General features: G+C 37.1%; 1 protein-coding gene across 1 annotated transcript in view; it reads right to left on the reverse strand.

Moving 5' to 3' along the window:
- Positions 1-13,475, reverse strand: part of FBXL4 (F-box and leucine rich repeat protein 4) — an 84,937-nt gene that overhangs the window by 48,159 nt on the left and 23,303 nt on the right. Inside the window, exons 4-5 of the mRNA XM_059401095.1 lie at positions 9,891-10,236; positions 1,465-1,709 (exon numbers count right to left, since the gene is read on the reverse strand). Coding sequence (XP_059257078.1) covers positions 1,465-1,709; positions 9,891-10,236 — 591 coding nt within the window. The remainder of the gene's footprint in view (positions 1-1,464; positions 1,710-9,890; positions 10,237-13,475) is intronic.

Genomic DNA, 13,475 nt, shown 5'->3' on the forward strand with positions numbered 1-13,475 from the left:
GGGTATTAGAGAGGGCACGGATTGCATGGAGCACTGGGTGTGGTACAAAAACAATGAATACTGTTAGGCTGAAAAGAAATAAAAAATTTTTTTAAAAAAGAATACAGCTGTGTTTCACTGGATAGCTGTCAAATGTCCAGCAATTTTTAAAATGTGGATTCTATAAAAATTCACCAAAATCATTCTGCTAAAAAAGAAATGTCTATTTTTTTTACCATAGATATCTCCTAAGCAAATTTATATAATAGAAAACATTTTGTATACATAGCATGTTATAAAAAAAATATTTATACTCTCTGACCCACAATACCATAATGTTTTATCTAAGAACACCCTTCCCTGGCTCTATTTTTGGCGGGAAAGAAAGTAACTCAGGGAATCCAGGGTTTCAACATGTGCTATAAGCCATTACTGCTTGTGTTTATTTTTTACTTTGTTGCATAAACTATCAATATTAGCACTTTGAACACACGGTTACTACCCCAAACATTATTATTTCATCCGAATCTTATGGCATCAAATATTTATTTCTGGAACTGCATCTTTATTTTTATAGTCTAGTCAAGGGAAAACAAGGCTCAATATACAAATTTCTAATTCATAAACCACTGTTCAAGAACATATCCACTGAGAGTGTGTGAAGGGAGAGCTATTGTTTATTTTTAACTTCTAAAAACAGGATAGATTATTCATTAATCAAAAATAACAGGTAATTTCCCCAAAGTTTCAACTCCTCCATTATTTAACTTAATGAAATGATGGGATTATACTGTAATGTACAATGAGAATAACCTCATCAAGGTTAAGAGAAAAACACCTGTTTGTATCATAGGCAGAATTAATATGGCATTACTAAATGAATATGCACTTGTGCAAGCTTTCAAATGTTTAACAGGTGACATTTAATAGTAAGAAAACGAAATGCTTAAATAGAAAGGAGCAGAAACACCTGGGCAGGTCTGCAAGTGTGGCCGCCTACTTAGCATGCAATTGCATTTTCAACATAATTAGTTTAAATGAGCTTCTAAATTTGGGTGATGCATTGCACATGTAATTAAGATTTAATTAAAAATGTTCTATAATAAATTGTTTTCCATTTCTGACAAATCACATTAGAGAGGTGGATTTTGATTTGGAAATAGTTTTTAAAATGTGTTAATCATCGGCGCTGAAAATATGAGAAAGAAAAAGAGGAGCTCTGCTGAAAGTTACTTGGGATTTACAAAATAAGAGGTAAAGGGCAGCGTTTTCCTTCATAGTATTGTGAAGTTTAGCTGAAGAGGACGGTGAAATTCACTTGCTTTGGTAAGTAGAAGCATGCCGAACGTGATGATACACAAGATGGATTTCTTTCTTATTTCTGTAAAGGATATGGTAGATACTTTCAAACTTTTCTTACGGGAACGATCCCATTATTAAGTACTGCTTAGTGGTAGAATGAGCGAAGCACGGCTTGGCACTAACCTGCTAAATCCTGCCACAGAGATGAAGCCCCTGTTGCCAGTCCAGGATAAATTAAGCCACTGGACGAGGGTGCAGCGAGGCTGCAGAAATTCCAGCGAGCTGTCATTGAGCTTTGCCCAGTACGGCTGCAGGTTGAGGTGGGTGTACTGTAGAGGGTCGCAGCAATGCTGGTTCAGCAGTTTGCAAGTCTGGGCTAATCTACACAGGTCTGGCAGCGTCAGATGATTCAGAATCAGCTGAATGAGCTACATCAAACAGATTAAAAACCAGTATCACTGAAGTACAGCGTATGCTCTAACAAAGAACAGCAACATCACGTGTTTCCTAACAGTATTTTCACCTAGGACATCGACACCACAGCATTACCCAAAGTCAGAAGAAACCATACTTACATAAGACAAGATAGATTACATTCCAAAATTGTTTCAAGTATACTTGGCTCATGTCTACCACTTTTTTTTTTTTTTTTTTTTTTTTTTTTTTACAGTACAAACATCTATTTTGGCAATCTGTTGACTAATAGTTTTTCATAGACTCAACATTTCCTGAGCCATCTGCTACACCTCAAACGTGGTGAGAGATGAGAGTTGCCATTTTCGGAGTTTTGCAGAGTCCAGTGGGAACTGGAAAGTACAATGACATGTTTTAATGGCTTTGAAAGACAGGAGCAGAGGCGGCTCGGGAAGACACAGGCCTAACCCCAAAGGGAGAGGCTACTTGTACCTGGAAGGCTCAGCTCTCAAGCGTGAGAGGCAAACTAGGTGAAAGACTAGTTAATGTTTAAGGGCTGCGTTACAAAGAGCCTCAGAGAGGAGCCTGAATGTACTCGGGAAGCTATAAGGAGTCTGGAAGGGATTTACACTGCAGAATGACCTGGTCAGATCTGTGTTTGGAAAGCTCACACTGCAGGGGTTACTCTTGGAGGCAGGGAGGCAGGAAGTGAAACCAGCCAAGGAGCTGCTAGAGAGTTCCCTGAGGAAAGAGAAAACAGGGGCCTGCTGGCAGGGATGATGTAGCAAACACATACAAAAAGTCTTAAACAGGAGGAATCCAAAAGATTTTTATCTCTAATTAAAATAATTTCCTTGAACTAGTCCAAGATTTGTTGTTTTGTTTTGTTTTTATGGTGAGCAGTTTGGGGCTTCTAAACTAATTTTTCTAAACTACTGCTGAATAGCCTCTTCTGGACCAAGAAACAAAGAAAAAAGAAGATCAAATATTTGCTAAATGCTAAAAATCTTTAGATGAGAGGGAATATTGAGTTTCTTGCTTAATGCAATGTATTTGTCTAGCTACACTTTTTGTTTTGCAAATATGCCCTTTAACCTAAATGATGTTCTTTAATTTATTTGACTATGTAAGCCCAATTTCATTTCAGGTCAGAATTTCACTGTTTTAGGCCAAAAAATTACAAAACTGTGATAACATGATATTTAAAATAAGCTTAAAGGGTACATAAAATATGAGCATTGCTGACTAGTACATAGATTGTGTTCAGTAGGGCTTGGGGTATTTTCGCTCTTTAAGACTGAACTGGACTTTAAAAAATATTAAAGGTTAGTGATATTTTAAAAAAGGAACTAAAAGGAAATTAAAAATTAGTCTAAATCTCAACACCCCAACAATATGCTAACTTCTAACATCTAAAACACTTACACAAAGAACAAAAGAAAACTGGAGGAAAACATTAGAAAACCCAAACACTGAAGAAAGGTAGAAAATGAGAAGTCTATCATCAAATCTAACGAACCTTCTCCCCACTGGTAGGTAAGTCCTTACGCTTTTCTGATCTCTTCCAATGAATATGCACAAAATCCCATTTTGGATTTGCACTGAAAGAATGATACTATATACATTGTTCTATACTTGGCTTTTCTCATTTAATGCTGTATCTTATAGGTACCTCTTTATCTGCACATAGAAATCCACCCTATTTCTTTCTATAGATATGGCATACTGTTAACTAATTTCTCACTGACATAATTCCATTTTAATACTGCAGTAACGTTGTGTATGTGCATGTACGCATATCTTGGCAAACTCTGCAAATATACCTTAGGGTGAATTTCATGCTTTTAAATTTTGACATAAGCACAAAATTGCCCTTCAGAGTGTTTGCACTGATTCACTACGAACTGTGTAAAAAAGTGCCCATGCAGGGGCACCTGGGTGGCTCAGTCGGTTGGGTGACCCACTCTTGGTTTTGGCTTAGGTCATGATCTCATGGGTTGTGGGACGGCACCCCGCATCAGGGTCTGTGCTCAGAGAGGAGTCTGCTTGGGATTCTTTCCTTCCACCCTTCCCCTCACATGCGCTTTCTCTCAAATAAATAATTTTTTAAAAAAGTACTTATTCACTTATGTCCTAGACAGCCCTGGAATCAATAAATTTCATCATTCTGAAAGCAGAAAAAAAGGAAACAAAGCAAAAACAGTTTGGTACTGTTGTTTGTTTATTCTTCTTTTTTTAACTACAGAAATGTAACCCTTTGCCAAGGGAGTTGCCAATGTTTCTTTTCTGTTGGTCTGTTTCTGTCTATTCTGTTCCATTTATTTATCTGTTATTTCTCTCACATCAATAGACCTCTGAGTCAAATGAGTTTTGTTCTAACTTTTTTAGAGTTCATGCACTGAGATGCCCTGGATTGTCTGGTTGCAAAGCAGACTCTTTCTTCATTGTTGACCCACAAATATCATTCTCATAGGTTCAGAATATGTCTTATAATCTGAGAAGACTAGTGCCCTTTCCATCACTCTTCTTTTCCAGAATTTTTCTGAGTATTTTCATGATTTTTTTCAGGTAAATTTTTCAATTAAAAAACAAAAATTCTTTATTTTAATTGGGACGTCACTGAATATACCGATTAAGGAAAACTGACACCTTTACTTGATTGTGTCTTCTTAGGCAAGGGCATGGTACAATTTATTATTTAATCATCTTTCATGTCCTTAGAGTTCCTAAAAGCTACTGAATTTTGTCTACTAAGTTTGTGACCTGCCAACTTACTTACTGTTCCTAGTAGTTTTAGCCTAGTCTCCTAAGAATTCTAGTACGTAATCATATCACCTGCAAGTGATGACTTTATCATGATGATGATGATGATGATGATGCCTCCATTCCAAAAATTATGTCTTTTCCTTCTCATATTTCCAGCATTAGCTCATGCTTTAGAATAATGGGAAGTAATAGTGTTGTCTTGTTCCTGGCTTTAATTTAAATGTGAGCCACAAATGTGAGGTACATATGTAACTTTGAAAGTAAACACATTTTTTAAAAAGTCAAAGAGTGCAGTTAATAATACTATATTGTATACTTGAAAGTTGCTGAAAGTAAATCTTAAGGATTTCCAACACAAACAGTAAAAAAAAAGTTAGCAATACAAGGTGATGTATGTGTCACCCATCTTGATCTTGGTAATCGTTCTAGAATGTATATGTGAAAACATGTTGTACACTTTAAATATAGACAATTGTATTTTCAATTATTCCCTCATGAAGTTAAAAATAAAAGCAAAAGAACAGTGACATTAATTTTAATAGTTTATTTAATAATATTTTTAAATGATCATTTCAAATGTAATCAATATAAAATCACTGAAATGTTTTACTTTTTTTTGTATAAAGTATTTGCAATCCTGTATTTTATACTTTCAGCACATCTCAATTCAGACTAGCCATATTTCAAGTGCTCAATAGTACATGTGGCTAGTGGCTACCACAGTGGAAAACCCATTTCTAGTGTCTGATAAGTAAATATGATGTTAGCTTTGGTTAGTAATATTTGGTCATAGACAATTACAAGAAGTTTAACAAGGTATACAATTGTTTAACAGAAATGGATATTTGGATATCCATCCAGCTGTCATTTGTCAACTAAATTTATGTATCTATAAAGATGAGAGAGGATTTTTCTCCTTTTGACCTAGAACTATGGTATTATAATTCTCTTATAGCAAAAACAATTCTCTAGTACCAGAACACCCTTGAATTCCAGGAACACATCCTGAATGATTTTGTTGTACCATCTTTTAAAATAATTCTATTTACTTTATTGTATTTGTTTGCAGAAGTAAAACTGGTCTGTAGACTTTGTATGTGCTACAATGTTAAACCGGTTTCATAAAAATGTTGAAAAATTTCCTTTTTCTTTATGCCATGGAAGAGTTTAAATACTATAGGATTTATCCGTTTCTTAAATGTCTGAAAGAACCTATGAAAGCCATCTGGTCTTGGCAACAGTAGGACCTTAAATATTTGTAGAATGAATTAAAAATCTGTTGTTTTAACTACAATATTAAAAGTTATATCAGAACATTTTTAAGCAGTTAGTACAAGAAGGCATTAAAAATTAAATATATCCCTGTATCAGAGGATCAATAATTCACTTTTTCTAGATGATTTGTAATTTAAATAACACCCAGCAATTTCTGACATCATTCCAAACGAAGGACACTAATGTTAAAAGATGTGCATCTTGTGTGAAAACATCCTCTGATACTTAATATTACATTTTAAGCAAATATCAAAACAGAAAAAGCATAAGGAAAAGTCACTGAGATCATGATATTACCATGTGAAAAAGCACCTTTGGATTTTGATTAAATAAGAGAGAACTCATTTCAGGCCTACACGACAATACCCATTAATCATTCCATACCTGGTATCTATCACAGTGTGTTTTTATATGGGGATAGCCTAGCATGAAGTACTATTTGATACTACAGTGCATGTAGGATGTGATAGTGGGGAGGACTCTCCAGAGTTGGTCTATTCGCCCTCAAAACCCGCTCTACTCATAAAACAATTATTTTCAACTATGGAAACACTGTCAGTTGACATATTTAAAAATGGGTTTTTTTTTCCACTTTAAATAATTTGGATTATCTTAAAATAATTTGGGTATTTTTTTTTTTTTTAAAGTTTCTCTTTTTAGTCCAGGACAGATCATTCAGTGTTTGGTGCTCTCTCTGCATGGTGCTTGGCTTTCGTCAGGGCTGCGTAATGTCCACAGACTACAGATTCCTTCTCCTGGTTTCCGCCCCATGCCTCTGTGGTCCTGAGCAAACCCCTGATCTGTACTGGAAGCCTTCCATCTCTGCTGCCCCTTCCCTTCAGCGCAGAAGCATGCTGAAATCTCTCCCAACTTGCATCACAGACAGATACCTTCCTACTCTGCTGCTTCCTCCACCATTCACTTGTCCTTTCTCCTTTTAGAAGGTAAGTTAGAACAGATAATTCTTTTAATTCATACTCTCCCTCATTCTGATATGCCTTTTTTGAGTGCCACCCAAAGGGGCAAAGTGTTAGGCAAGATGACCAAGTATTCCCTATTGGTGGACAGTCTTCTCCATGTCACAGATCATAAACAGAGTGTATTAACAGAAATACTTTTCTGCTTATACTCAAAGTAAACAGTTTTTGTCTCTGCTTCTCTTACCCTCCTTCATGCCCTAATCAAATATGACAAGGTTTTCCCATTCTTCACCTTAGGTTCACAACTCCACTGAATCAGCTTCCACTGATTATCCTACAGGATTATCAAAGAACTCCAAGCAACCAAAACCTGTGGGCACTTGTAATTTAGCTCTCCACAGCAATGTGGCTATGTCCTTTTTATGTCTTCTATGCCTCTTTCACTTCCCATTGCTTCACTGTTAAGACACTGTCATCTTCATCTCAAGGGCCTTTTCTGACAGGTCTTCCTCTATGGGACTCCTAAATGTTAGTATTCCCAGAATTCTGCTCTTGGCCTTTGATTCATACTCTAAGACTTTCACCAATTAATTTTATCTACCACAGTGCCCCTCACCTCTTCCAAGTAGACTCAGTCACATATAAAGTCAGACCTTCCTCCTGCGTTTCAAACTGAAATACTAACTGCCTACTCTCCTCAACCAGCTGGGGTGCTTTGAGGACTCACAGGCACGTCAAAGTCAATGTGCTCTTCCTACCTTCACCCACTGTTTTACTATTAATGGTATGTCCGTCCACCTAGTCATTTTGAGCAGAAACCTGAAAGTCTGATGTTCTGCTTCCTCTAGAGATGAACATTTACTAGTTACTTTCAATTTCTACCGTCTGAGCTCTGGAATATTTCTCCTATTCATCTCCTTTCCAAATCTTCCAATATCCAGGCTTCATCATTTCTTGCCTCAATGACAGCAGTAGTTTCCGAACTGCTGTCCCCTGCCTCCCACCCTGCCCTCCTCTCGGTCTCCTCTTCATTTGCCAGCGGGGTAATCTAAGACAGAAATCTCTTTTTCTTATTCTCATTTTTAAAATAAATTAAATAAAACCTTCAGTGTTTCCCTACTGACTACAGAAAAGGTTCACGGTCTTCTTTATACCATGACACATGGGAAAGACGGAATTTACATGAAGGCCAAAAACTTGGGCAATTATTCTAATTGTGGGCCAACACAGGTGCAAAAGTGCCTGCATATTATGGGTAATTCCTGGAATGTTAGCTATTCCCCACCTTTCTCTCCCTCTCAAAAAAGCATTACAAAGAATACAAGAGAATACAAGAAAGTGAGTGTGAAACTATTATGGGTATATAATCTTGGATCTCCTCTAATTTCTTACCAAAACTTATTTATATAAGGTCTCAAGTATCTAGGAGTTCCCCCAATTAATCTCGCTGTGTACTGAAGAAACACAGCACCCTGAGGAACACGGGCTGAAGGGATAAAACGCAAATCTCTCAGTAAAACCTGCAAGACCTCTCCGACGCAGACTGTGCACCGCCAGGGCTAGGATGTCCTGCTCCCATCGACACGAATGGTGTGCCGTGGAGTTAGGCACCGAGGCAGTTCTGAGCCTCCATCCGGTTTCATCTCCTACGGCCTCTGCTATCAAATCCTCTTCCAGTCACCCTGAGAGGTGGGAGTTCCCAAACAGGTCACACGTGTTCACTTCCTCTCACCTCTGTACATTCTCTTCCCTCTGCCTGAAGTTCCCCTCAGTTATTCATTGGAATGCTCTCTGTCAGCCATTTCTCAAGTCTGGATAAAATTCAAAAACTGTTCAAAACATAATTGCTGAATTTAAATCTCTACCTTGTAGTTTTAGGAAGTGGGTAAGAATCAAAGAAGTGATTTCGTTTCCTCCTGATGAACTGCTCCCACTGTTGTGAGGGCAGATGCTCCCTGACGCCCTGAGGGACAACCCTGTCGGGATCCCACGCTCCTCTTTCGCCAACTCAACTCTCCCTTCATCTTTCCTCAGTCCTCTCACCCAGGGGCCAGCGGGTCTCATCCAATCTGTGAAGCTTTCTTTCTATAACACAAGACTTGACCCAGACAGCCTGGGTGGGATCCTGGCGCATGGCTTACTGACTAAATTACCCTGGATCCTTAACTTCATCTTTTCGTGGCAGCTTTAGCTACTCCACAGGATGTATGGCAGCATTTTAACTGTAAATGTTGTACGGACATTGTGGTGACCCTTAGGCCTTCAAGAGGCCATCTCACTGTTCCATGCAAGTTAAGCTACTTGTGTTATTACAAAGAAACCTGCAATACCTACCAGTTTGGAAGAGGATAGTCTAAATTGGCTAAAATTTGTGTTTATAAATCTTTCCTAAAAAGACTTGGTTATATTGTTTTTAACCACACATAGCAGTTGTCAGCGAGGGACAAAAAATGCCTCATGGTCCGCTTCTGGCATCTGATGCCTGGGAGCCAGGGATGCTAAACATACTGCATAAATGCCCCTAGAGAGACACAGTGAAAACAAGGCTTTCGGCAGAGGCACCTTCCACCTACCTAGACCAAAAATTATAACTAGTCGTAGATTATAAATGAGAGTTAGTAGAGAAGAATAAAGGACACTTGGGGAAACGATGGGCTTATCAAGTAGATAAGCATCCCTTTCACAGTCTTACTAACACTCAATGCAAGACAGAAGTGGTAAGATTACGTAACATAATTTTGTCTAGTTTTTTCAAAATCAAAACATAGCTGACCCTTGAACAATAGCAAAAGTTAAGGCTGTCATCCCCCCCCCGCCCACAGCTGAAAATCCATATATAACTTCTGACTCCCCAAAAAGTCAACTATTAAGAGCCTACTGTTGACTTAATTAAGCCTTATAGTGAACACAAATAGTCAAGTAACACATTTTATATATTATATGTATTATGACTATATTCTTTCAATGACATAATCTAGAGAAGAGAAAATGTTAAGAAAATCCTAAGGAAGATGCATTTACAGTACTACACTGTAAAAAAAAAGAAATCTATGTATAAGTGGACCCACACAGTTTAAAAGCCATGTTGTTCAAAGGTTAATTATATATAATACATGAGATTACATACACTTTACCAACACTTGCATTTCTCTGATAGTAAAATAAACATTAATATCTAAACATTTAAAAATTATAGTCTTATGTCAATACTGCTACTAATTATCTTTGGCTTACCTCATAAGGCAGTTTATCAAAATATCCATTATTTGGCCCCTCCCCGAGGGCAGTACTACTAAACTTTGTGTTAAGACTATCCATTCCACAAACATCCTTTTCTTCATAGTCATCATCTTCTAAATCATTCATGTCAATAAGTGAAGTCTTGAGAGAAAGCACTGGCTTGTCCTTCGTACCGTGTAACACGACAGCATCTAATTCAGTGTAATAATCCAGAAGAGAACTATTTACTTCCAGCCGTATGAGGTTTGTGGGAAAATTTATCTGCCTGATACAAGGTTTAAACTGGCGAGCCTGGGAAGCATTCACCTTCGTCGGTTTCTCGGACCAAAGAATCTCCCATCTGCCAAAGAAAGAAACTTACCTATAATACGCTTTGGAATGAAATTTACTGTTACTTTAGGATTATGGCCCCATTCCCAATATGTTCATGTGATGCACAAAGGTATGAAATAAGGTGAACAGAATCAAACACAAGTATTGTTTCCAGTACATAAAAGAAATATATACTAAATGCCATATACTTTGAAATATCTATACTGCTTAAATTATTTTTATAATTCCCTAGAAAGTTCTTTCTGGCAAATTTCATATTGGTCAGTTAGAAACTCGCATCGCTAGAACTACATAAGGAACACCATTTGGTTTTACAGAAAAAGGAAACCTTAAGTCACAATAAGGCGCACAGGATGAACAAAGCTCTTACGTGTCCCTGTCCTAAACCAACTGTGGAAATGACACTGAGTGTCTTGTCACACCGGGGTCTCCTTGTCCAGCTTTTTCATTTCTTTACTGGTGTCATATAAACTCAAAACTTCCCTTATCTCTGGTTTTCTTTCATCTGGTCATTAAGTTTTGTCAAACTTTTCACGAAATTCTTGCTTTTATATGCTTTTCCTCTGAATTCCCATTATTCTCCTCTTTCAGCCATCTGTGTATGTTCCGTATCTAGCAAGTATCTAACACATACCACGTAAATAACATTTTCTCCTACTCCTCCAAGATGAACCCCACGTTCCAGCCAGATTATTCATTACCTTCTGGATAATAAACTCATTTCCATCGTTGTGTCTTTGGTCATGTTGTCTCCCCAAAACAAAATGCTCAACCTGCAATTATCAGCCCATTGATTCTTCAAGGTCCAACTCACATGCCATCCCTTCATAGAGGTCTCCTTATAAAACTATTTTCCAAAATTATTTAAAGATTCTCCATAATGTAGCATCATTAGATATGTAATATTCTCACATATGTGTTATTAGTAACCATTTCTAATATTGTTCCCAAATATATCAGAGAAACTTTAAAGTGCAGACCAAAAAAACCACTTTAATAAACATCTTTCCATTTCTAATGACTTTAGTTAGCAGAATTTTTTAAATACAGATTTCATGTGAAAGACTAAGTATTTCTAAGTCTCTCAACACATACTTCAAACTGCTTTCAAAGAAGCTTATGCCAATGGCATTTAAGAATGACTACTGAAGGATGCCTGAGTGGCTCAGTCAGTTAAGCCTCTGACTCTTGATTTCAGCTTAGGCCATGATCTCAGGGTTATGAAACTGAGTCCTGTGTCTCCACACTCAGCACGGAGTCTGCTTAAGATTCCCTCTCTCTCTTTACCCCCCACACCTCACCTACCCCCTGCACGCACACATTCTCTCTCTCTCTCTAAAATAATACATGAACTCTTCAAAAAGAATGACTACTGAAAGTTTTATTTATTTTTTAAAAATAATCTGTAATTTCATGGTAAGCCACATCTCCACAAGATATAATTTATAATTCACTGATTACCAATAACACTTAAAATGTTTTCATAGGGCGCCTGGGTGGCTCAGTGGGTTAAGCCGCTGCCTTCGGCTCAGGTCATGATCTCAGGGTCCTGGGATCGAGTCCCGCATCGGGCTCTCTGCTCAGCAGGGAGCCTGCTTCCTCCTCTCTCTCTCTGCCTGCCTCTCTGCCTACTTGTGATCTCTCTCTGTCAAATAAATAAATAAAATCTTAAAAAAAAATTTAAAAAAAATAAAATGTTTTCATAAATTTATGAATCATATAAGGTTCTTTCTTTTTAATATATCATCTATTCATTTCCTTGGCCAAGTGACCTATCAAGATTTAAGTAAAAATTGATTATAGCAAGGCATTTAGGAAACTGAAATAGACAAAAGAGTGTGAGTCAAAACTACAGAAGTCATCAACACGCAGGTACCCTAATGGTCTTTAGGCCAAGATGGCAGCGAGAAAGGCACAGAGCACCAATCTGGAAGCACATGGCAGAAGTTCTCAGGGATTATTTAAACACATCACTAACCATTATAGTAGGAACTTTCGCAGTTACGAGCACCTTTATAATCACTTCATATCTGCTGCTTTTATAAAACCCATCAAACAAAGAGCTGTTATACCTGGAGATAACACGGAAGTAGGAATGGAGAGATCAGTGTCACTCTCTAACCAACCTTGGGAGATGAGGGAAGAGTTCTAAGGAGTAGAGCAAGTTGTGGCAGTTTCAGAGTGAAGGAAAGCACGCTGGGCATCTTGCTCTTCCTGTGACAAGGCAGTAAAGCCCACCAGGAGTGCCAGGCTAGACCCAAGTACCCCTAGAGCGTAACTGCAAAAATCTTGAGGGTTCCTAACAATAGAACTGATTTCAACACTCTAATGTAAACCTATGCAGTTAAATAGAGCTAGCCATACAGATACAAGGAACTGAAGTATGAATCATTTAAAACCGTGTTGGTGGGAAAATGCTTTCCTAATTTGGGACAGTATATTTCCAAAAATCATGAGGCAAATGGTTTTACTATATGTAAACAGTAAACTCTTACTACTTGTTGCCACGCTAAAATGACATCAGATGTTAGAGGAACGCTATTGTCTGGGAAATAAGGACTGCGCAGGACCCTGTAAAGTAATGGCCCATACTGGGTCACAACACATGTGGTCTAACCCCATCTATTATGATTTAGCTTCACTGAGGAGTTTTTATGAGGCTTAACAGAAACACTGAAAATGTGATATAGAAATCACCTCTGCCAGGTCCTTTGCAATAAATAAACACACAACTAACACATGTTCTTCACGTATAGTTTGAACTGCTTTATAATACAAATTACATTATAAATTTACAAACAGCTTAAAGAAAAGCACTGCCTAGAGAAGATTCTATTTTAATAAGGTATTAATCTACTAAACTCCTCCCTACCTACCTTGCAGAATGGACAAAGTTAGATGATGCTTTAAATTAACTTCCTTAACTTTCTAGTATATTTAAACATATCAGTATTAATGTTATTTTAGTAACATTTTTGCTTCTTCTATGTAGCATGAATATTCTATATTTACTTACACATATATCTTAAATTGTAGATATGATAGTACAAAGAACATCATCATGTTTGTTTTTTTAAATCACCAGTTTTTAGAAATATTTAAAAATATGTCTAAATATAAAAAAATTTCATGTATCTAAATTATTTATATTTTACTTTTTCTTGATAATCTAAAAAGCAAAAATTATAAAAAGAGAAAAATTATCTTATATGTCTGTGGCCATCTGAATTAAACTAACATTAACCA

The sequence above is a fragment of the Mustela nigripes genome, chromosome 5, assembly GCF_022355385.1.
Source record: "Mustela nigripes isolate SB6536 chromosome 5, MUSNIG.SB6536, whole genome shotgun sequence".
Lineage (NCBI taxonomy): Eukaryota > Metazoa > Chordata > Mammalia > Carnivora > Mustelidae > Mustela > Mustela nigripes.